This window comes from Hermetia illucens, chromosome 1 (genome assembly GCF_905115235.1).
Source record: "Hermetia illucens chromosome 1, iHerIll2.2.curated.20191125, whole genome shotgun sequence".
Lineage (NCBI taxonomy): Eukaryota > Metazoa > Arthropoda > Insecta > Diptera > Stratiomyidae > Hermetia > Hermetia illucens.
Window position 1 is genome coordinate 60,069,728 of NC_051849.1, and position 27,003 is coordinate 60,096,730.

The 27,003-nt window shown below is 39.3% G+C and overlaps 1 protein-coding gene across 4 annotated transcripts in view; it reads right to left on the reverse strand.

Annotated features, from left to right (window-relative positions):
* Window positions 1–23,684, reverse strand: part of LOC119656273 (amphiphysin) — a 102,465-nt gene extending 78,781 nt beyond the window's left edge. For all 4 annotated transcript variants that reach the window (XM_038062732.1, XM_038062708.1, XM_038062716.1 and 1 more), the window contains exon 1: window positions 23,491–23,684. In XM_038062732.1, coding sequence (XP_037918660.1) covers window positions 23,491–23,559 — 69 coding nt within the window. In that variant the 5' untranslated portion in view covers window positions 23,560–23,684. The remainder of the gene's footprint in view (window positions 1–23,490) is intronic.
* Between the last annotated feature and the right edge of the window lie 3,319 nt (window positions 23,685–27,003).

The following is a 27,003-nucleotide window of genomic DNA, read 5'->3' on the forward strand; positions in this document are numbered from 1 at the left end:
CATAAATCCACGATCCAAATTCGTGGGCATCAAATATGGAAACTTGTCACCTATTTTAGCCCACATGCCATGATTCTTTTCAACTTTTTTTAGTTGACTCGAAAAGAAGTAGATACATTCCTCTTAAATGTAAACTCATTGGGACGTATTTACCTTGATGACAGGCTACAATACTATACTTATGGGCTTGAAACCGAACGAAACACTTTTGATTTCAATTTACCTTCGGGCAATTGAATGTCTGGCATTTCGAATAATATTTTGAATTTATTCAAGTCGAAGTATTGTAATGGATGAACATTTACAGGAGATGAATTGGAATTTGAAGAAGTTTGTGGTAGGTTCGTTTCATAGCAATTGATTCAGTTATGTTGCCTTTTAAAGTAGTCATCCAACTGTACTATTTTGTAAGCGCGCTCATTTTGTTCACCATATGATTTGATGTGTATCTTAATGACTCCATGAAGATATCGATACTTTTTCCTAGGAAAGGTATCAGATAGAATATGCAAGAATGCAAAATTGAACAAAACAAATTAGACAAATAGGCTACACACCCTTGATCAATTTGCATTGCATGAATGACATAGATTTGAACGACTTGCGTGAGTTTTCGCAAAGTAACCTTTAGCGCCTTTACCAAAAGTAGTAGACATTCAGAAAGGTATCAACGTACCATTCACTCGTTTTGGCGTAACTAGTGGCTTCGATGCCCATAATGTTCAACTGGATCCTTTGCAAATAATTTAAAATTCGTCGCGTACTATTGCTTGCTTATCTAGACAAGTAAACATTTAAATATTTGTGTATTTCTATTAAAACAACACCTCCCTCTCCGTTAGTACGTAATGTATATGCATATATTTTGTCAGAATATCCAGTTTTGGTGCTACTGACATTCAAAGTCTTAGAATGTGCAGTGAAGCGAAAACTTTGAACTACTAAAACTGTTATTAATAGTGAAATTTCCGTCAATTTTGGTAGGATCATGCTCTATATCATAGCCTATATTACTACAAAACTTCCTGATTTTAGGATGGATTTAAAGAGGGTTCTGCAGTCAATTACTACAAATTATAGTAAAATATTTTTATAATATTAACTTTATTCTAACAGATATCAGTAACCTAGACACCATAAAGTGGTAGTTTTCTAATTATTTTCAGATTCTTCGGTTGGGTAGGTTCTGAGAATGGGCCTGTGAAAGAAATTACTTTTTTCCAGCCTCCGTTTTCCTCCCATGTGGATTAAATGTCCAAATTAAGACTAGTTTTAAAAAGTACTAATCGAGACCTTTTGTTTGATATCCCACATGAATATATCTAGTGAAAAAATGTTGAACCCCCAATTTGCATATATGAGGACTTCTCCCCCTTCAATTCCACGTAGAACGATGTAGCTCATTGTATGCATGCGCGTTCACAGTTCCTACCTTCCCACCAAATTTGATGTCAATAGGTGTAACCATTCCCGAGAAAAATATGTGTGACAGACAGACAAACAGTAAACGGATTTTGATAAGGTTCTGTTTTACACGAAACCTTAAAAGAAACGGCCCGAAGAATCGCAATTGTCCTGTAAACATGTACAAGAATTTTGTTGGATAGATTCTAAGCTATGGTGGCGATTTCCAATATATAGTTTCAAGAAAAATGGATTTAAAAATTTATATAATAATTAATACCTAGTCTATAAACCTTCGGTTTCTTAAAAAAAAAGACATGGAAAGCCTTGGCTAAGATTCTTGCTCCTTCAGCGAGGTCATTCGAACGTGTCGTTCGGACCGGTGAATTTCCGCTTTATTACGGCGATTGACACAAAACTGGCTTGCAACACTTTATATGTTATGTTCAACACCGTAATTTCCGAACGACTCAGAATATCGAAAAATCACTTTGCCCACATATTCTACAGTATATCTAGATACAATTGATGGCAAAGGCTGCGGATTCGACACACGGGACGATCCCCTTAAACTGAAGAATGACCCCACCCGGAGCCAGTTTTCATTCTATTCTAAGCATTGTGTGTGTAACATATGTATGCCCAGCATTCTTTGGACGAGCGAATAGGCTAACTAAAGATGCTTACAAAATGTGCATAAAATTATTCAAATGTAGGGCTGGCGGAAGAAGCAACTCATCAGATGCTGCAGCTGCTTGGGATGAAATCATCAGTCCTCATTTTTTGGAAAATTGTCTATGGAGTTTCTCTCTAATTGGCCCGGTCCGTCATCAAGGGAACTCAAGTTTCCCCTAATCCTTAAATAAAAAAATAGTTCTGACTTGGTTGGCTTAGGCCTGAACTAGCTGATCTCCGTCCTGAATATAATTTACACTTATCTTGTATTTGTTAATATACGTACGTAAATATCTAAGGGAGCGAACAATTCATGGGAACCACTATCAGTTACGTTCCCCAGGGAACAGGTAATGCCACGTCTGGCATGGATGAAATTAGTTTTCATTTCTTAAAAGCTGGGTGTTTTCTCCTAAACAAGGGATCCGTGGAATAAAACGTGGGAGAAAGTTTCTCCTCAATTCGTCTAGTCCACGATCAAGTAGTTATATGTGGAGTCAGAACCCCTGAGACTAAACAGCTGTTTAGACTCAAAAAGTATTGAATTTGGATGCAATTAATTTGAATTGCCACGCTACTCGGCAGGTTTTCTACACTACTCTGGATAGGCGTGGACATAAAGCGTCGAAAAAAGTACACTTGAAAATTTCTGCTTATTTCCCAAACCATTCGATCAAAGGCCAATGAGATATTCTACGCGGTAGGAATTTTTCTACCCGCAAAGTTTGAAGTTTTAATGAGAGAATTTTAGGCAAAACAGAGTTGGCATAAAATCTTAACAAGCGTTGTATTCCTTCAGCATATTTGCGGTAACTGAGAATGAATTTTTGGAAAATTGAGGAAAACAAAGCTCACAGATTAGATGCTTCTTCTGATAAAACACTCTTTTTTTTCTTCAGCCTTTGTCCCGTTCACAAGCGGGGTTGGCTCGTCGTGATTGGTTTTGCCATTTGGCTCTATCGAATGCCTGTCTTGGCAAATGAATTCCCGTTAGCGCGCAATTTTTCCACGATCGGTGCAATCCTATAACGATCGCGCATATCCTCATTTCGGATGTGATCAAAAAGTGTCAGGCCACTAGTCCAACGCAACAACTTCATCTCCATTACCGCAAGACGCCATTCATTGTCTTTTATAGACGGCCAACATTCAAAACCATAGAGGGCGACAAAACGGACGACATTGCGCTAAATTTTAGATTTGAGACTTTCGTTGCTACGTCCATCACTAAGAACACCACTATTCTTAATTATGCTGTTTCGTAAGCTTGCTGGCAAGACTAGACCTGACTAATTTATTTGCGTTTGAGGTTTGTATGGAGGAATGAGTTTTCCATGCTCAGCGAAACAGAATAGGAAATCTGGAAAGCAACCGGCAAACCCATTATTATATCGCCCGATTTGCTTTATAGACACGCCGGGGGAGGCGCTAGAAAAGGCCATTTAGTAAAGATTTGACCCTATCATATATATCAATATAGATCTCATCTTCTTCATGACGAAGGAGGTTGTTGTCCGGGAATCTAAAGAAATGGTCGAATTTCATTTAGTCGATCAGGAGACGATGGCAATCTCGATATAGTTGTTAGCTAGACCATCACTTTAAAGGCTGGTCTGAAGAGTAGTAATTAATGCAATGTGTAATTTCAAGGGAAGTCTGGAGAAGGTAGCGGATGCTAGCGAGATACAGTCGCAAATTACTTGTGGCCGGGATGATTCGCCGCAACTTTTTATACGGTTCAGGAGAAAACACTAGTGAGTGAGATATACTATATTACACTGGTAAGTAATGGGCGCTGTTTGTATGAAAAACGGAGGGTGAGATGATTCAAAAATAGGTACCGATTTAGGCAGAATAATTATCCCTTTTGTCTTAAATGTGGTAACACAGAACTTCAATATAATCCATTTCAACACAATTCGAAAAAATTCTTGTCAACATTCCCTATATGTTCGATGTCTTGCTGTCGTCTTCGGAGTTAAATCTTGCTTACAGTTTAAGTATTGGAAGTTGACATTGAGTGGATGTTTCATGAAGGTTACCGCTGGCGTCATGACTGGGACTATATACATTTGTAAAAAATTACCCTAATGAACGAATAATTAGCTCAAGCCATGATCGATAGAAGTATTCTAATCTAAACATTCCGTTTTACCTTGGCTGATTTAAAATTAATTCATATCTTATCAACAATTCTGTACAAGCCAAATCAAAATGACTTGGCGTTCCCTTAGGGGTTGACAGAATCTAGTAGAATTCAACAAATATAATTATTTTGGAGGCACCTGAGGAAAGATTATGAAAATGGGCAAATTTTACTACAGAAAATTATCTTGCCCCATTTGCCTTTTAAGTATATGCAAATATTTATAATATTTTGTTGCAGCCCGAATTTAAAGTCTGATGCAGATAAGATAAAAATTTTACGCTTGTGATCAACATACCCCAACTAATTTTTCGGCAAATAGCACAAGTCATACGCAAATTATAACGAATAAAAATAGATGGTCCCTAACTGAACAAAAAACAATGTAAGCTTGATTGGAATAAGTTCCTTATTTGTTTTCCTTTTTACAGATAAATTTTGTAATCACTAGAATACATATCCAGTTCTAGTTATTAGCTTAAACAAGTTTTCTCTGTTTTCAGAAAATGGTGCATTATTCATATTCAAATGAATTGTGTGTACAGCAAAGTAATAAAGATAACATAACTGATAAGTTCATTCGCAAAGTTAATTTCGTATATTTTTCGTCTTTATGGGGAGTTTGGTACGAATGTGGTTGAATTTTGGAATTTTAATTAATTACACTATTTTCAGAGGATTTACATTCTGATGTTTTTAAGAATTATTTAAAATGTTACTTTATATAGCAAAACAAACAAACAAGAACCAACTTCGCATACGCATCTTTTATTTATATAATTTTCATTCAATGTGAATATGAAATACATAAAACCTGGAATAATAAGACTTTAATGGGGCTTTCGGAAATCAGCATCTACATCATCTTTTATTGATATACGAATTCGATATGATTGTGATATGTATACACTGTATGATATTCTATATCCTTCATCGATTTCAAGCTAACACATCTTCGAAATCTTAACTGGTGATTGAAAAGCAGAATTATTAGTTGAAGAGAAATGCCACACCACACCACCATATTACAGAGTTATCCTCACTTGTATGGATAGTAAATCCCAGAAAATGTCAAAGTTCCATCAAAACTTTAGTTTTTTTTTAAACACAGTTGACAAGACAAATCCACAGAATATACTCAAACCTCCCATAAATATAAATATATTTTCTGATTTTCTTCATAGTTTACTAAGAAGTACATAAGAAACCTTAATGGAAAATAAAAGAAAGTTCCCCGTCCTCATTTGATACATTTGTTTTTTTCACCTTTTCTCGATTAGTTGCGTCAGGCTTTTATGTACGAGCGAATATCACCTTTTCATTATAAAACCAAACTAAATATTTGCACAACCGCAATATGCTGATACCTTGAAAATTTAAATGTGAAAGTTTCACCTTCTATAACTTTGTTATTAATAGTTGGATTTCTTCAAACTTCCCAAAGTTATTCCTTATGTTAACCTTATTCAAGTGCTAAATTTTATAGTTTTAGCATGAAATTATGGGGGGGGGGGGGGGGGGGGGGTTCATATACTATGTAGGACCAGATTCAAAAAGAACTAATTGAGCCCTTTTATTTAATATCCCACATGGCCACATTCTGTGAAAAAAAAAAAAAATTATGCGCCCTCCATTCACATGTATGGGGAGCCCCTCCTAAAACTCAACACTTGCTGTACGTAAAGGGAACACCAGACTACACGCTCTTACCCACCAGGCGTTTCCGAATAAATGGGGTGTGAAAGACAGACAGACATCGACTCGATTCTAATAAGGTTTTTTTTTCACACAAAACCTTAAAAACAGATTATTCAGTCTCTCATTACCACCTTCCAACGGCCATTTTCTGCGAACTTACTAATTGGATAGTTCGGAATCTATTGTCATTGGTTATCTTATGCAGACTATGGGCCCGCTGTTCCCTGCTGTATCTTGGATGTCAGACTTGGGGCGGGCATCAAAGACATATTCTGTCTCCTCAAAAACAATATCCTTTTCATCAGAGGCAGACTTCCGTGTGCGGGCATCAACGATTTTGATGTCGATATTATGTGATTTGACTCACATGCGAAAAGTACATAGAGTTTCAACTGTTGCTTTGAAACTGATATCAAAAGGCTTACTTTTTTTTTGACAAAGAAACCTGTTTCAAACTTAGGGCGTCTCGGATGCCAACTGTCATAGCTGTTGATACTACTCTTGTTTAAAGCGCTAGCCTCTGTCATTCGGATTTATTTCTTTGCGGCGACGTTGGCATCATATGTTATAGGGACAGGGTATCGGCCATCTGTTGTGCTGTTCTTGCATTAAACTCGAATTTCGATACAGGGAGCTACAGACTCATGCTTTTTTGTTGCATAATTCGTTGTCGTATATTCCCATCTGCAATATTTCTCTTGTAGTTCTTTAACGATTTTCAGCCTTACGGATGGGCTTAGTAACACCACGTCAACTACATACTTGGTTTTGATACCCAGCGGGTGGTTTTCACATCAAAGTTTTCGTTGGTCTTTCGAAGGTCTTTCTTTCGACGTCAGTTCTAATGCGTGGGAGTCATGGGTCACAAATTGCACACTTAAATTAAGGATCCATTCCTAGGAAGTAGCCCATAAATCTGAAAAAAAATCATGTCGTGGCCTCTATGACGCCTCCATTCTGATAATTGTTCAAATAAATTTAACAATAGCATACTAATATATTTTATAAATTTCCTGAAAGCCTCCTTAAGTTGATCTTACAAACATCAAATTAGGTGACTATTAACATTAAGCCCAACACTAGAAAGTTTAATGGAACTCCTAATATTATTAAAGAAGTTGAACGTTAAGGCATCACATGTAGAATGCGAGTGTCACATTAAAGCAAACAGTCTGAAATACTTAATGTATTTCCAGTGCGTGGTTCCTAGAAATAGATCCCTCATGTACCCACATATCTGAAGCGTCAAGTTCCCGATTTCCGACTTGTTTACTATTTACTAGATTCGCCATACCACTTATCCACCTTTATCTTGTCAACTGTTAGTGTCACTGTTTAACAAACGCAGGACTTTTTTTGTCCTAATTTTCAAAATTTACTCCGCCTTACTTGTTGAATTTTGACATTACATAGAAATAAATAAGAATGAACAGAATTTGTAACCGGTTGTGTCCATTCAGATTGGTCAATTTATTGCTGCCCTTCTTTTGCGATAATATACATCCGATGAGATTGGAATGGCTATAAACTATGATAAATTGGTCTGAATGGCCTGCATCCAAACGACTTCGCCAACGAGATGAATGAGGAAATGAGTAAATGAAAAGCGGTGTCCTAAAGAGGATACCTATCGCCATATAAGCCAGTAATGCTACTCGCCTAGGTTAACTTGCAGGATATTTTGAGTTGGAGGAAATATGACAATTAAAGGGTTTTAGGAGAAACAGAATAACATATTCTACAGCTAAAAAGGGGAAGGGGAGACATGGTCTGGACCTCTCCTGATTGCTACATATAGACTAGGGTTTCCAACTAGGTTGAAATGAAATAATCATACCGTATTTTTTAGCCACAGATAAAAAGTATGCCACCATTCATCTAGTCGACATACTCGCCATTCGGTCAGGAGCCGGATGATTGATGGATGAGAGTTTTAAAGTCAACGGGGACAACTCACTAGCTGTGCTAATTGGAGGAAAATTGGGATCCATTAAGACAAAACACAGGCATCCAGGGAGCCAAACATGTACGAATGCTTAAAAGATTACAGGTCTTGCAGGAATAGAATCCGAGATCTTTATGCACTTCCGTTACGAATGACCAGTTCCAGCTAGCAGCAGGCACTAGGAAAACTTCAAGGAAATCTCTAACTGTAGGGTAAGACAGTTGTTATCTTTCGTATCTCGGCAGGTTGGGTTTATGATTCAGAGCCGCCAGATACGCTGATCTTACAAATTGTAACACGAAAACGGTGCACCATAGCGCTAATTGTTTTTCGCGGAGAAGTATTTACCTATCTAATTAACATAAAGCATGAAATTGTATTCCTATTTTTATTATTAGAAAAATCGTGATATTGGATATCACATTTTCTGGTTGACTAAATTAAATCTGGGCAAGAGGATTTGCGTCTTGAATATACCAGTTTTTCACTTTTAGGTAAATCGGAGCGAAATGGATATCTAGCATCAAGGATGCCTTCAATATTTCCCTAATTAAGTATCAAATGTTCATTTGTAATTTAGCATTTTATATATTTCATTTCTCCATCGATTTGCGTTTGTAATATTTTCCTGTTTTATGGATCTCGAGAAAAGGGAAATATCTCCGTCGTAAGCAAGGATTTCTCGAGAATTGACATCAAATTATTTTTGTACTTTATTTAAATATTGCTTTAAGTTTGTTTAAAAATTGAAGATAGAATATGACATATATGTATACTTGGGAAGTTGCTTATATTTATACATACTCGTAGCCACATATGTGTTCGATGTTGATTAAAATTATAATGCACTCGTTTGGAGCCGGCACATTCCCATAGTTCCTTCACTTATTGAAAATTGCAGTTGCATTTATTGCATTTTCATCGAATTACAACAAATTGACGCTTATTTATTAACTTTTCCCACGTTTAAAAAGTACCCTGTTCGTTCAAAGTCAAAGTAATTACTCAAGCACTTAAAATTATTTTTATGCATCCACTTATGAGAGCCTCTTGAAACTCTGCTCTAATTATTGGCAGAAAAGATACAGAACACAATTTTCCGCATCTGTATTTCCAAAGCGACGATCTCCAAGAATTCCCAATAAAATTTTCTGCCAGAGGATTTTGGAAATTGAATTTAACAATAAGTTTTACTGATATTTTTAAATCATCCGTAAATTATATTTTGAAGTACAATTTTGAATTTCAGCATTCATTACAAACGAACGTTTCCTATATGCTACTTAGTAGTATGGATGAGACTAAAGGAGACAGTTCAGATGCTTTTTGGTAGCATCCACGACAGAGGTACTGCAGTATTCGAGGCAAATACTACGAACTGCGCAGCATTTCAGGAGTATAACCCCATTATATATTATAATGGAAGGCAGTCAATTACACCGATACTTGGTAATTCGTGACCGCTGGAAAGGTCGTCCGTTTTATGCAATCGAATTTGCACTAGCTTAGTGGCTACTTCGCAATAACAACATACTCGTAAACTGGCTGCAGCGACATGCACAGTGTTAAGTTTTGCACAATAGCAACGAGTTAATTGGGAGGATGGATATTATTTGTGAGGTACTGTAAAATACTGTGGAGAACTCATTGTTCGAATAAATACTGCACGCGTGCAATGGAAATGCCAAAGATTTATTCCAGACGGACGTGTTTAGAGTTTAACCGGATTTGAATAGAGCACAAACGATGATAATAAATCTGTGGTCTTTGTGAGCCAATAAGTCAATTGGTGTGGGCCTATTCAGCCATGAAAAGTGCTGTCGATGTTGATGATGTTGAATTAATCTTGTGGGAGAGGCGAATCCACATGTTTTGCAGAAAGTGGAATGCATGGGCCGACGATAGCGAGTGTTATTGAAATATGATTCAAGTGTGCTTATCACAATGAAGTTCACTCTTTTATTATTTATTCAAAGCAAGTGAAATTTCTTTGGTTAATAAAACTGGTCTTGCATATTGACTTTCATGTTAATTCATATCTACAAGCTGACGATATATTATCACATAATGCAGACTTTTTTTTGAATTCCAATGAACAGTGTTCCTCTATTACTGTCCATCGGTAAGCTGCAGATTCATTGCTCTTAATTGGATTAGTAATTAAGACTTAGTTTGAAGAAAAAACAGGACAAACATGATAGAAAAAAGTGTCTACTATTACCATGACCAGAAGTAGCCACGTTCTGAAATCGTAGATGAAAGTTCCAAAATGCTATTCGTCCTTCTATAAAACTGCTCTTGAAATGCCCTGAAGAGAGCATATGGTAATTGATAACTGCGTATTTAGATAGTGGATTCTACGTATGCCGCAACTTCCGCCTTCTAATCAACACATATGCCTAATAGGCCATCATGGTTCTTTATTCGAGATTGAGGAAATTACTCTGATCTCTATATGGAAACCGTCAATCAATGCTTCGGCAATAAATCGCACGGCTAGAATTCTACAAAAATCGGGTCAAATTGAAGTAACGAATCACTTATTGGCAAAATCTCGGATCGAATCTTATTGACAAATCAAACCTTGTGAATTTGCTTTAGAGCCCGCGTAGAAAACACTTTCCTTGAATTTCAGTATTTCACGGCAAAGACACATGACAAGCCTTCAAGCAAAAAGCCGCCAAAGCCAGATGAAGGCCAACCTTCACCGTAGAACTTCTTTTATAAACAGTTTCGGGCTTGTAAGGATGGCTACATTGGAACTTGCTCGATGACAACTGTATGATCAATAGCAATACTTATCTTCAGAAGCTAGACTGACAAAAAAGAGGCCACAATTTTGGAAAATGCTTGACTGGGCGACAGCATTACGTCCCCTTTGCAGCCCTGATTTGGCTCCATCTGACTTTCACTTGTTTCGATTTTTTAAGCGTACTATCATACAGAAATTGGAGACCTTTGACCGACTGAAAGATGGAATTGTGTAGTTATTTAATGATCAAAATAGTGAACATCTACTTTCTTTCAAATAACTACCACATTTTCTAGTCGAGCTACTTGCTGATTTAACAAGGCAGAAACCGGAAGTGGAACGCTTCGTGTTTAAAAGTTTTGTATTCATCTTCATCAACGTTTTTCCATTCATGCATAGCTAAAAATTCAAAATATTCCTCGATATATGCAACTCCGCCGTTCATATGAGTTCACTTTATTTGATGATGACATCATATTCTTAGAGTGCGATAAATTTATGTGAAATGCGAAACTTTGACCTTCTATAACTTTGTTAATAATAGTTGGTTTTCTCTCAGACTTTTCAAAATTGAGTATTATATTATTACTTATAATGATACCAAATTTTTACTTTTAGCATGAACTTGAAGGTTTTCGGGCAAATTTCTAAAGTATGGTAATATACTATTATTAATTTTATTGTTCAAGTATCGAAGTGGAGTGTATTTAAGGCCTAGATTTTGTTTAGGTATATCATAATGAATTTCATCTTGGGTTGTATAGATTCTGATAACGAGACCGGTTACACTTTTCGGGGCACACATCTTGAGCTCTTATTCTCCTATGTTTCTTGCAATATCAGAAATAAAATCAGTATCGGAAAGTACTAACCGAGCCCATTCATTTGATACTCTACATGACCATCTTCCTTTCGCATGTATGGAGAGCCTCCCTTTAAACTCAACACAAAATGGCGGCACTTGCTCTATGTAAACCGATTCACAAAAAATATATTCTCACCGAATTTCGTAACAATATCTTCAGCCGTTTACGAATAAATCGGGTGTGACTGTCTGTCTGTGTCAATCGAATCGATTCTAATAAGGTTTTGTTTCACGCAAAAAAACCTGGAAAATAGTGTGAATTTCTCACGTACAGCGCCGCTCATATCGAGGAAGGCTCCAGAAAATATGACTGACTAATTTTGCATTTCTATTTATTGGTGGCTCAAAATACAGTTTTACACAAGCAGAACAGATTATTTGATGGTAAAGATCCTCTAAATTCAACATAGTGCGTCTACGCGCCATCGCTGCCGGTTCGCTGAAGTGTGCTTCAGCTCACTCACTGCGGATCATTTTCTAACGGTATTCGGAGTTCAGATCTCTACTTTACCTGCTCTTTATCAATTTCGAGAAGGCATTCTACAGCGTAAACAGGAAGTTTATCTAGAATGCTCTATCCAAGAGGCGCATTTCGGGGAAGTTAATCGCTATTATCAGAGCGGCATATGATGCCAACAGATTTCATGTGAATCAACGTGAAATTTCTGATGGATTTGAAGTCCAAAGTGCTTTGTCTGGAAGACATGGAGAATTTCAACGGACTATGACATCATTCTTCAAACACCTGATGACATCTGTTTGCTCTCTCACTGGATCATAAACAATGACCAAATGGGTCTGGATTTGGAAAAACATCCAAGCAAAGATGGACTACAAAAATAAAGATTTCAGTCTGACTGGTCATCGTACTCTTATTTTCTGCATTAGCGGCACATAGAAAGTGACCACCACTGTTACTCAAAGCCTCCAAACCATCATTAGTACCTTTATCTGCCAAGTCTTTGGTGTACTCTGGTATGAGAAAATCTTTAACGAAGAGCCTACCAGCCTACTACGGGCAGATGTGATAATTAGGGGGCGGAAGTGGCAGTCGATAAGTCAAACTTAAAGAAAAGGTGGGGTATCAGTGTACACCTTGCCACCCCAGAAATAGTAGCTAAAATAATCCTGTAAAGCATTAAAGAACATCACGAAAGCTTAATCAAAAGAGCGCAGGCTGGTTTCCGCTTAGGGTCCTCCTGCATTGACCACATCAACACACGGATCACTTTGGAATAGTGGACCGATTTCAGATCTTCCCTTTACTTGCTCTTCATTTATTTAAATAAGGCTTTTAACAGCGTGAACAGGGAGTGTATCCTCTACGCAGGAGGGAAATTCGGAAAATCAAGTATAATAGTTATTACCACAGCGACATATGATGGCGCAAAATGTCCCTGTATCGCTGTATCGAGATTAAATCTCAGAGGAGTTTGAGGTCCAAAGCGAAGTCCATCAAGGTTGCATTCTGTCATCGAGATTATTTCTTGTTATTACTGGTGATGTTTTTCATTCCGCCTTGTTCGGAGGATATGAAGGAATTCAATGCACTTCTCCTCAGACACTTTGACTATGCTGATGATATCTGCTTGCCCTCTCACCGGATCATGGACAACAATGGACAGCCAAATGGCTACTGATTTGAAAATATACACCAAAAAAATCAAGGTTTTCACTCTGACAGAGTCCAATCTTCTTATCTGCATTAATGGGTCGAGCATCGAGCACGACGTCGATCAATTTGTATATTTAGAAAGCGTGCCGAAGGTTGGCACCGAAATATGTAGATGCCGTTTGACGCATTAGCCGTGATAAACTTTCGTTGTCTTGTCTAAAATCTAGAAATGCAGTTATCCCAACACCAAGATCAAGTTGAATCTGTTTTGTGCTAATGTCCACTCTGTGTTGCTATATAGAAACAGCACAGGGAAAGTGTTCCCCCCCTCTGTTACTCAACAGCTCCAATACTTCGGAGTACGATGGCCTGATACTATTTCGAACAAAGAACTTGGTTGGCACACAGGTCAACAGTCACCCGTTGGCGATGTGATCAAAAGGCGGAAGTGGCACTGGATAGATCAAAGGAAGGGTGCAAATCCGCGGTGCAATGCAACCCACTATCCTAAGATAGCCGACATGCTGGTCGCACAGTAGAAGAGGAATGCGGGTGTCCCGGGATGTCCTGGAAGGAGCTGAAGCACGTTTCGTCTATTTCGACTGTGTACGATAGCGCGTAGATGTGGTTGACACACTATACACCAAAGGATGAGTGGCAACCATGTATATATAGAATCTGAGCATTATATTAAAGTGAATACAAATAGAACAGTCATCCCGCAACCGTTCACACTTAAGCACCAGTTTCTTTATCTAATGATTTTTTTACGAGTAATACTATCTATATTATCGTAGCAGTAACCAAAAAGTTTAATATTTATGATAAAATTAACAAAACTAGATGTCCGCACCGCCCTTTAATGGGATATATATCGATCTTAATAATAATCTATTACTATAATTCATCCAAGGACCACTAATAATGTAAGGGATGATATTGGAGAGTTTGAAGGGAATCGAATTTTTATTTACAAAGTTATAGTGGGGCAAATTAGTTCACTTCGTGCCTTAGACAATACAACGAAATATTCTCAAAAATGAAATACACAAAATCTTTTGCACCTAAAGCACCGAGCTTCCGTTTTCCGACTTGTTTATTGTAGAAGACAATCCTGATATGACAACATTTATGATTATAATTTATGGTATAACTTATATAAAATCTCTTAGTTTGGATTCTTCTGCAAATATCTCGACCCGTGAAGTTGAATCTTAATTTCTAGCTTACATTGACGGATATTGTTGAAATTTCCATTCATCTTCAGTTGATCATTATTTGCTCTTTACTAATTCGGAGAAATTTTCAACAAAAAGAAAGAAAACAACTTTCAGTTTCCATGTTGAACACTTTGTTTGTTTCGCTGTTATTCGTTGCATTGTAAATATTTGTTTATCGTACCTTCCATTAGCTTCGGTTTATTATTATTATTTTCTTATCAAAACTTCCAACACAAGGAACTCTTATTTAGAATGAAAACTCTTTAATATTCACCGCGAAAAGTAATATGAATTATTCGGTGTATATACTCGATGGAGAACTGGATTTTTGATTCATTTAATTTCCGCTGATGTTCATTATGTCTTGCTAATGCTGTTTAATTTTTAGTACCCATCGACAATGTTTAATCAACATTGCTTGCCCAGAGTTTGAAACAGTTTCAAGGAGATTAACACCAATTCCTTGCCTTCATTGAAGGTCATTTACTGAAACCACTTCAATGTTGTTTTATAGTTGCTAAGAAATTCTAAGAGTGCGGTTGAAAATACAGTACAACTACAGCTGTATAAGAATCCATATCCACTGATTGGAGGTGTGAATGCATCGTATACCTGTGCTAATCATTGGAGGCATCAGCCTGAACATTTCCCACTAACGCATTCCTAAGTACGATCAACTAGTTTATAGGATATAGGGAGAATGTGGCAGATATTTGAGCTCTGTTGGTTTTTATCCGAAATTCAACTTTCTTTTGGATGGAGCTACGTATTGAAGAGATTGTGTCCTTATTGATTGTTACATGCTAATTTTGAGTTGATTCGCGCAGGCTAACCAAATAGTTATTTTACTCTGGTCTAAATTTAAGGAGAAGGTAAGTGCATCACCTTCAAATACGTTTGGCACTTTTGCGTCAGATCTTCCGCAGCGAGGATGTTTTATAGATTTAGATTTTAGATGGATCTTCGTAGTCAAAGATATTTCTAAAGTTCAGAGAGCATTTTTTTCACGTTTACGGAGAAATGCCTGAAATTTGCAGCTTGATATTGCCTGCCAGTTAGGGCCACCCAAAAATGTTCAGCAACCTGCGATGCAATTTATCTAACCGAAAATCATATTACATTTCTTATTTCAATCTTTGATTTAACGGGATTTCACAGCGATATCCTCTACAGGATGCTATTAGGAAGAACTAAGAGTTTCTTATATTTTTTCTGCTTTAAGGGGAGAATCCACATTGGAGGATTTCAGAATCGACTTTTTTTATTGGATAGATCGTTAGCTTAGCTATCTCAGAATGGTGCAGGGGTTTCAAAGCGAAATTTGTGGTCCTTTAGATTTTAGAGGGTTAGAACCAACCGATTATCGGGTACAGGCTTAAGGTTACACAAAACCTCAGCATGGGCAAGATCATCTTCAAGGAAGTTATTCAAAGGCTCGTTTGGGAACTGCTACGTCAACAGCCATGACTTATCAAATAACCCAATAGAACTGCCTTTATTGTTACTTTTGCTTAACGAAATGCGTTTCAATATGCGCTTGAAGACAATAGCTGTATGGCCATCTTTTTATGTCATTTTCTCACCATTTCAGAATGAAAATTGTATGCTCGAATTGACCAAGCACGTATTGGTAAGTCAGAATTCTTGGTTTTCCAATATTTATTCTGTCTGGCAATAAATTTACATTCATTTGCTAGACTTACGTGGTAATTGGTTGTACTTTTGGGTCGTAGATACAATAATACGACATTTTTCTTCTGCAATGAAGATATGGTTGACATATTTTGCAATCTTATCGGTAATAATGCGATATATTTCAAATTAAAACCTGCACTTTTTTCTGCAATTGGTCACTTGCTGAAAAATAAACTTTATTTTCATGTAAAAACCCAGATTGGAACTCGATTAAGAATTATCAGTGATTTTTAAGCATTCCGGTCTTATGTGTAGTAGCTCATTATTATTATGGATCGAATTTAACTTATTTTCCGTGTGCAGACTGCGGATGATGTAAAACTTGTTTCCGCGAATAGAAGCCTTCGAGAAAGCACTAATATATTTAGCTGCAAGTAGTACCTGGAACTTCTACCTAATAAAACCATACCCTTTTACGCAGGATTTTTTTGCAGAGATGGCATAGACTTCTGCTAAGATATAGAAAAATTGCTTCTTTTTCATTTGATTTCACCATTAGTAATACAAGATGTATTCATATAAAACGTAATCCACTGGGTCGAAAAAAAAATTTTATTCCACAAAATCTTCGTCGTTTTACGCTTTATTGGTGGTATTCTGTCGTGATGTAACATCCATCCAATTGCACACTAAATGCGCAATATTTTAAACGGTTAAGAATTTCCAGATACAAGGCGACATCATTTTGTCCTTAAGACAGAAGTTGATGATGGACAACACTTTCAAGGTTAAAAAAGGCTATCAGCATGATCCCGTGAAGGGAGCTGAAGCATTAAAACCAATTGGATACGATAGTTCAAGCGCCATTGGTCGACACAACAATTAGGACTATCTTAGAGGTATCACTGAATGAGCTGCATAATACTGCCGATTGGCCAAGTGTTATGTTTCAGATGACGAATCGGGAGTCGTTACCTTCATCAAAATTCGGATGCTCCAGCGGCCAGGATATATAGAACGGATGTATAGGAAAATCTCTCACAGCCTGCGAAAAAGCAAGGTAGTTGTGGTTGTTCAAAATTGGAGGACATGGTTACTTGGCGGGGAAGAGTGAAAGCAAAGGCTTCGGAAGGCCAAGGAATGACATTGAATTGCCACGTCATCGAAGAAAAGGGTGTTTATTTGAGCAGATAACGAGATGGGATGTATAGTATCTCAGGGCCTTAATTTTATATAAGCGCTAAAGTTATATCTCTTGCGTGCACTGTGAGTCCTAACTCTTTTATATTTTAATCGACTTCAAAAGTTAGATCAGTTGCGAAAGGTACTACCCCTATATGCTATCCAATATGACTACATATACGATCTTGGTTCGAGAAATCCACCTACTCTTTGAATTGTGGAGGTCCAATTCGTTCCAGTAAAATGCGAATTTCCGAATTAAGGATAAAATTGATAGACCAGTAGGGGAGATGAAGGGAGTAAGTTGCTCCCGAAATATATATATACATAATAAAATAAAATTGTAGTTTGTAGTAAGCTACTGGTCTATCAATTTTAGACTTAACTACAAACAGAAGGCAATATCTAACATTTTCGAATTAAGGATGTAATATTTCAAGAAAATTTTGTGTTTAAAAAGTGTTGAAAATCTCCGGTTTGAACATTTATTATGCTCAGCTCGGCTTGCGGTGATGTTGTTACGAAGCGCACGGCATATTTCGAGTTGCATAAGCCTTTTAAGGGTGACTGACCGTTGATTGAAGATGATAATGTCCTTCTACGTCAACTGACGATTCACACGTCGACAAATTCAACACCCAGTGTGAAATATCAGAGGATGAGAAGCTGAAAAAATAGAGATGCACCCTTTTGCTGGGAATTTTGTGCCAGGACGGATTCCCAAAAAGCCAGTCCTGTTCAAATTTGTCAGGAATTGGACACATGATCATTCAGAAGAAAATGAAAGCTTCTTGTCAAGGACACATTGAAACGAAACGCCCAACCGCCCCAGTGCATGGCTAAAATATCGCCAAGATCCATCAAAGGTCAAATTCGATCCAAGATCAAACTGGCATTGATAGTTTGCTGTTATACTAAGGGTATTGTTCACTATGGGAACCTCCTTCAAGGCTCGGCAGTGAACCGGGTTTAAGGTAAGATGTCTTGATCATTATTAACTTTTTCATATGATCTAATTTATAGTAATTCCAACTTCAAATGTTACTTTGTATAATACGTTATAGTCGATAATACCTTGAAGCCAAAAAAATCTGGTGCACGACAATGTTGTATTCCCAGAATTCCTCTAGCATTTGTTTCACTACGAATATCAATCGTACATCGTGCCAAAAGCCCTTATGTGGGTTAACTTAAATCACGATTCTTTCCAGAAAATTGCACTCTCTTTTCACTGTTCTAAGCCACGTAGTTCTAGGGTGATCAACTTGTCAGTCATCCTGGGATAGTGGGTTCTATTGGATGGCATAGTCCATAACAGAGTTGGCGCCCTTTCTCAATGCGGGAAGTATCCACACCCACTGTCGCCATTTCATGAGCGCGGGCATCTGGACGATTTGCTGACGAAACGAACATGACGCAGACATAACTCCATGATAGCTCGGAGCTTCTGAATAACAGTGGTAGTTACTTCTATTGTGCCACTTTCATATAGCATAGATATTTCTCAGAGGTTTCTTGTTGTTGTATACGTTGGTGCGTTAGTTCCCTCCTCTTCAGTTTCTGCTCCTTTCGTGTCATTAGATGCTTCACTGTTTTTTTCTTTGGTGCTCTCCGTACTTCTCGAGTTTACAGACCTGTTGGTTCTTCCAGGTTTCCCTTTTCTACCTTTAAAGTCAGTTCTTCACTCGACAGATTTCGTGATAAGTGGCTGCATTATTTGGGAGTGCAGGTTTGCCTGGAATCCAGCATTGTTTCGTTCCGCCGTTAACAGGTTATGATGATCATTTGTCTATTCTTCATCTCCAGTATCGCTTTTAGCATATTTCAGATTTTCGACAAAACAGCAAAAGCGGATTTAGCGCTGTTAATACGTTCAGTGATAACAAGTTTGTAGTCGCTGTCTGTAGAAACAGAGCTGCTAGCTATACAAATTGTGCAGCGCCTTTGGTGTTCTGCCCATTAATGCAAATAGAAACGAGCACCAGTCAAATTGCTTTCATAGCTCTTTTTGCCTTTTTGTCCAAAACCGGAGCTATTTGGCTAAGGACCAAAACTCGGTGAGGGAGCAAACAAATGTCACCATCGTAGGTGATGTGTTTGAAGAAAGATGACATCGCCCATTGAACTCCTTCATGTCCACCAGCCTCAAGCACGTCCCCGATAACAAAAGAATAAAGTAGCAATGATGAAATGTAACCTTAATGCTGACCACATTGCCTCCTATAGGGTACTGTAATCATGTAGTGTACTATTATGACCTTAAATGAAGTGCTCTAACACACTTCAAGGTCCTGATCCAATTGGATTGTTGCGCCTACGATTATTATTATTAATAATGGGCTATCTTTTGGACCTCAAATTATTTTGAGACTTTACTCCGATGCAGCATCGATATATCTTCCAGATAATAGCTGTTTGTTTTTCTGGAGGGCTCTTCCTACGTAGAGCATTCCTAATATATTCTCTGTGGATATTATACAAAGCTTTCTCAAGATCGGCTTACGGCTATCGTGAAGCGGTTTACGCTAGCGAAATCATAGCTTCTTACGGTTCTGTAATTGACGCAATGGTGGAACTCCTTTTGTCGCAATTTATGTTCGCTACGTTGTACTTCTCATAATTTGCCAAGAAAATGGAGCTCCAGTGGCTGAGGGTCACTCTCATTCACTGAAATAACCACAGTTCTCGCTCTGGACGTTTATGTACTTGTACTGATTATTCAAGCTATTCGGCTCCTGATGGTAACAGATTCTTTGTTACAGTACAATAAAACGAAAGTATGAAAGTTGGGTGCCCAGCCTAAAGAGGGATCCGTGGACCGGGACCTCTTTTTATCCTCGGACAAAAAATAAATGAAACAAGACATAGTTCCTCCATTGGTTAATAGCATTGACACAAGATATTTAAATGGTTCAATTCTGGGCATCCGTCGACAAAAATTATGTTTTATTTAGATTCAATCTGAGACCGTGTTGCATGAGGTGATCATTCCATTTTTGGACATGTTGCTCAAGATCATTTTTGCTATTAAACGCTGGGAAAATATCATCTGCATAAAGCAGGGTAGAGAGCTCTGGAGATTAGACGCCCCTGTGACAGTGTCCACAACTAGAACAAAGAGAAGTGATGATTGGGCGCTTCCATGATGAACACCGACAGAGACACGAAGCGGTTTTATTACACCCGCACACTTCAAACTTTACTTTTCGGATCGTAGTGGAGCAATTTAATCCAGATCACGAGTTCATCTGGCACTAGGTGTTGTCGTAGAGCATCCCAGATGAGTTCGTGTGGGACACGGTCAAATGCTTTCTCTAGATGAAGAAATGGAATGTAAAGAGCGGTAAACTGATAAGGAACTATCTAGAATTAACTTTTGTTAGCCACCATTATAGAGCTATACCCCACAATGGAATTTGACAAATAGGAAGACCCACTCGCGTATAAAAGTAGGGCATACCTATACCTTGTTTTAAAAACAGCGGTGGCGGATGCTTTGAAAAGCACCGGACCTACTGTAGGCTTCACTCTCAACATTTCATCCCCTAAATCCTCTCCGGCATAGGATTGGTTATAGGAAGACTTGGTAAAGTTGAACTTTCCGGTAATATCACTCCCACGAGCAAAAAGTCAGCGCTGTCCTGTATACGACTACCTTGGCAGAGTTACCCTGCTTGTCTATATTCATCTCATCTCTAAACAGGGTAGTCAAAATTATTCCAGTGTGGAACACACGCACGCGCAAATCGACTCCATTCCCTGTTGTGTTTCGTCGTATAGGTAGAAACTCTGACTTGTTCCATGCTGTCATATGTTGTTCAGTCAGAACACTGTTGCATATAATTGTACAATACCCGCTTGAGAGACTTCACTCACATATAACAGGAGCGTGGAGCAATGGAGAGAAAAGTACCTCCAACATTGTTGTGATTTCGCAGTTCTCAATTGCTGGATTCCTGAAATATATTCGAATCCTTACTGCAACCGCGGGAAGCAACATACCCAAAATTCTTTTCGACAAAATTCTCGCAGGCCATTTCGTATCAACCATGACAGCTTAGAGCTGTTCGAAATTTGTAAGCAATTGGTGGCTTAGCAGATTTATTTTTTGACATCAATAAGAAAAATAAGAAATAGTTCCGATTTAGGCTACAAGCTGAATTAAGGCTATTTATTCTGATTTTTCGACGTACTATAGTCAACAATTGCAACAACTTCTGCACAAACTTTTTCTCACATAAGCCGTAAAATACATAAAGGTGTTGTGGTCTCCAAAGCATATTTGCTTTTCCGTCTGCCTCCCTCAACTGCACTTGGTGCTGTTTTTGCAGAGCTATGCTAACGATGATAAAAGTACGGTAGAAAGTTGCATTCGATAGTGCCTCGGTGGTCATCAATGGTGGTAAGTGGTGCACTGACTAAACTAGCTTATAGACATGTACAGGTATCAGAAAACGTTCCTATGATAGCCAATAATATCCTCAGTAATGTGAAATTTTTGTGGCTGCTTTTATTTTCAAACGAAAATCTATGAGAATGGTGGAGTCAATTAATGGATCCAAAATCAATTTTATCGTGGATGAAATGCTTTTAGAGCAATCCAACTAGTACCCTACCCTTCTGCTCAATTCCCAAGTAATAGAAAGGCTCTCTAAAAGACTGTTGACCATCATTGGCGCGCAATATTTGGAAAACTCGATATTTAACGTGTCGCATTTTCTGCCCACTTGAATCAAAATCAGTCTTATCCAAGTTGAAATACTTCCATTTACCTACTTCCTTCAGATTACAAAAATACAACAAAACACTAAAACGTGCCACATTTGTACCCCACAATGTATTTACTGTCGATTAAAAAAGAACTAGCACTCAGAGCGAGACACTTGCGAGACTTTACATACTTCAACCGAGGAGATGCAAAAGGCTGTGTAGTAGTCATCGTGGGTGCAATGTTATATGGCGCAAAAGTACGCCAACCAGTCGTAAACGGAGATTCATGTTCATGCAAATGACACACTTCATTGTACTTCCTCTTCTAGGAAGGCAGGCGAACGTACCGCGAGTAGTGCACTTCAAGTGCAGGGGAACGAACAATGCGCAAGCCCCTAGGTAGCCAGCTAGACCTGTAGAACCGATCTGCCCCATATTCTGCTACTGTTGTTTGGTAAACATTTCAATTAATCCTTGGAGTGGTGCTTGCACTCGAGTTACTGTTGCACACCCCGACTGTAAGCCGGTGATCGGGTCAGACGACGCACATCAAACTTGTCTGAATCGTAATCCAATTAGGGCGCGACGAAAGAGAATTTTACAGCGGGTCGGGTGCATACAATGTTTGGGGTGGCATGTAGTTTATTGCAGGCTATTAAATGATAGTTGTCCGATGCAATTCGCACGTGAATAAGCAATAAGTGACCCAGATAAGATGAGATTCATTTCAATGATCCAATACGCACAAAAATCCAGCAGTCCTATAAGTGTCCGCTTTAATTTTAAAACGTGACACAAATTTAGCATATCCCATCTTTGCACAGTTCATTTCTCTATAATGGATAGGCACAGTCACTACACTTGTGGGCTGGATGGACCACAAAGCTCAAAAGACAACGACACCGTTTCAAATTGAGCCAAGAAGCCATACATGCCAGCCAGGCCGTGCTACATCAGTGATAGCTCTAAATCTGCAAGCTGCCGTGTATAAAACCGCTAAAGCAGTCGCCGCATTCGTCGCCAATCCCAAAATAGCCGTCAACAAACTATTCATGTGCCGTGGACGTCCCCGAGCCGCATAAAGTTCCATTCCAAGACCAGCGTTCGGGTACTGGGACTAGAATTTGCGTAATGATGAAAATAAAGGAAAGCACTAAAAATATTACAACGATTGTGAAGTAAGCCGGGAGCGTGGGGTTTGACCTGTTAAAATGATATGCCTGGGCCTTGAGCGCCAAGGGGGGAGTGTTTATTTTCTAGCAGTAAACCTTAAAGGTCCTCGAGACATTCGCTGCGGCCGTGCTCACTACAAGAATGCATGGAATGCAGAATAGATGCAACTGCATTCCACCACTTTCTCAGGCTTGCACGCCTGGTGGCCAGCCCTTCGTTAGGCTTTCCAGGCCTCAAGGCCGTGACCAGGGTTGTAGGCAGAAGCATCTCCGAAATTACCTGCGACAGATAAAAAATCACAGTCCACTTTCATCCTAATCTATTTTTAACCGTCCATAAGAGCTCCGAGAACATTTCACCACTGACGACGATAGCGATCCCGCAGCCAATCACTGACCACTGAAATTTTCTCCGCGACACTTCCCATCTCCATATTGGTCCCTAGAAACGCACTTTTCCAATGCACTTACCTTTTCTTTTGCGCGACCTGCATGTTTCTGCACGGATTTTGCTAATAACGAACCCTTACTCTCAGCCATTTGCGCACTGTGTTTTTGATTTCGGACAGACTGACCCGCACTCGGAATCTACAATTCGAACTCGACAGCGAATCGGACAAACCGCACTCGCACGCAATCACCACGAAATGTCAAAAGCGACTGAAACTTTGACAGTTCGCCAGACAATTAGAAGAAATGTCAACGTGGTTAGGTTGGCGCTCATGACAGTTGACGTTCTGCATTTGCAGCGGAATGAGTGGATGATGAAACGGAACTCAAATTTCCAATGAGAGAAACGTTTCTTAACAGCCGGAAATACTGGGACTTTATAGTGCGAGATTGTTGTGGATTTGCTAAATGAAGCTTTTACTGTGAAATCATTTGTTTTTCGGTTGATTATTTGATGGGTATATATGTTTAGTTAACAAAAATAACAACCAAACGGGTAAGTCGTTGCCTCTAATAACTGCAATAGGTTTCAGTGAAATCTATTAAAAACAACGTATGAGACTGGATATTTGAATAATCTGAATTGGATATCTGAACAATTTGGACGGGAGGCTCTCCAGAATACAAGCATACTTCAACTTCAGTGAGAATTTATGCGGTGGGAGGCTGTGTGGAGCACTCCTCTTCTTCTTAAGGGATTAAGCCTGAAATAAGCCTGAATTTAGTGCTTCATTAATGTGGATTCCTACTCCATGAAGATACGTATTTCGGTGTCAATGTTATTGACATACGAACTTTCTATTAAAACAAATGTTTTCTTATGTGTTGCCTTGTGTGGAGTTATCCCAGCGTTGCTGCCATCTCCTGTATAGCTCCTTTCTAGTGGCTTTTCGCAGTCCGCAGTCACTTCGCCCGGGTTCGCCCTCCTCCGGGAGAGACAGTTTGCTCCATCCGCTAGAAAATCTAAGGGAATCATCCCGCGATGACATACACTGCCTCACCAGATTCCGTCCCATATGCCCCGCACACCCTCAGTGCCGTTGGTCGGTGGAACTTATCCTTCCCTGGTTCACTGTGTTAGCCAATACGCACGGCCAGACAAAAGCCGCGTGTTGTAGGATGGATTTGACCACCCCTGCGATAAGCAGCTGGCGACTAGATTTCGGCTGTCCAATATTAGGTATCATCCTTGTTAGCGATGAGCTAGCCTTCGCTAGCTTTTCGCGCGGATGGTTCAGGTGCCCCTTGAAGATCAATTTTGCATCGACCATTACCTAGGTATCTAATAATCATCGGATTTTGACAGAATTCTTTTTCCTGCAATTGATAATAAGGACCGCCTTCGTCTTATCTTCCGCCAGATCCAGTTTTACCATTTGGGGCCATGCTTGGATGATTTTTGTTTGATGGCATGAATGGTTTCACTTGCATACAGTTCCCCGCCCGGAGGGTGTTTCACAATTATTACTACCACCAGGTCGTTTGGAAAACCAGCCAACGTTGTCTCCTTTGGCACGTGCAGGTCGAGCACTCAGTCATACATTATGTACCACAGCAGAGGCCCCAATGCAGGACCTCGGAGAACATTTGCTGTCACAACATATTCCTTCAGTCAGTCGTCCGCCTCGTACCAAAGAAGGCTCCCCGAGAGATAACTTTCGATTATCTGAGCTAAGTAACCAGAAACACCCAGTTTAGCCAGGCTGCCCTTAATCCAGCCATAGTTGCCCGAGTTAAAAGCATTCCTGACATTCAGCGTCACTGAAGAGCGATATGAAGAAGTGCACCAGGTGGTTTTTGGGGCTTCGGTAGTAGAACCAACATCCGCCTTTTCTACTGGATGGGAAACACTCCTTCCACCATGCAGGATTCAAATGTACTTTGGAACCAGCAGGTTGATTTTAACAGCAAACTTCAGGGATTTCTTCGGAATCCCGTTCAATCCCGGAGCCTTATTATCTCCAATTCGTCCACAGATCTTTCGCAGTTCCTCCTCATCACTCCAGGGATGGAGATGACATCCTGTTGAACCGTTGGTTGAGGTCTACTTTCTTCCTGTCCTGGGAAAAGATTGCCATTATTTTAAACAAGAATCGCGGGCACGTCACTTGAGGTGGTTTTTTTCCACGAAACTTGTTAATTGCATCCTTATAAGCATCCTTCGTATTTGGCTCAAGGCACAACTGCTACTTCGAAGATCGCGGAACCAAAGACAAGGGGAAGCCAGAACATCGGCAGTCGGGCTTCCCCTTTTCTTTGGTTGAGGTTGATTCGTATCAACCTCATTTTGTTCTACGATTAAGATCCCTCCTATATGCATGGCACCTTTCACCACCTGCAACGTGCCGGCTATCCACTCCCTTTTTCCCTTTGCACAACATGCATCGCGGATCTCCAGTGCAGTCTTTGATAGTAGCTAGCTTCCATATAACGTATCTATATGAAAGGAAAATTTTGCAACTCCGCCATGCTATTAACATAGTATGCTGGTCCCAAGCCTAGGTAAAGGTGGAGGGTTTGAGGCAACGTACTCTGTACTATCCTCAGTAAAACAAAAATAAAATGCTGAGATCAGGGAAAGAGATAAATAGAGTATAGTTAGAGTTATTCTACTATGCTAAATCCTACCTGATCTCTCTTGGTGACAGGCCCCGCGACAGGTCGATCAAGAAAATGCATACAATGTCATTACACCACTGTCCCAATATGGAAAAAGAAAGGTAGTCCAGCAGAATGTTCAAATTACCGCCCGATCCGGTTACTTTCCCATACCATGAAGATCGAACGTTGAATTAACCGTGAATCAGGCCGGGTTCATCAAGAACTGCGGAACTACTGACGCAATACACGCTGCGGGGTTACTTATGGAGAAACACCGTGAGAAGCATCGCCCTCTTTACATTGCCTTTCTGGATCTAGAGAAAGCGTTTGACCGTGTACCACATGAACTCATCTGGTGGGAACTCGTGCGCTGGGTTCAATTGCTCTACCACGATCCGAAAAGTAAAGTTCGAAGTATGGCGGGTGTATCAAAACCGCTTCGTGTCTCTGTTGGTGTTCATCAAGGAAGCGCCCGCTCACCACTCCTCGTTGTTCTTGTTATGGACACCGTCGCACGGGATATCCAACGTCCAGCGTCTGATAGCAAAAATGATCTCGAGCAACTTGTTCAAAAATGGAATGTTCGCCCCATGCAACACGACCTCAGATTGAATTTAAACAAAACTGAATTTTGGACGACCGATTCGCAGGAAACAGGCGCAATCACTGTCAGTGGGAGTGATCTGCCCAGAACTGAGCGATTTAAATACCTCGGGTCAACGCTATAAGCCAATAGAGAACTGCGTTATGAAATTGCTTCACGCATTAACGCAACCTGGATGAAGTGGCGTTCCACAACTGGTGTTCTTTGTGATCGACGTATCAACGAACCTCTCAAATCTAAAATTTACCACAATGTCGTCCGTCCAGTCGCTCTCTATGGTTCTGAGTGTTGGCCGACTATAAAAGACAATGAACGCCGTATTGCGGTAA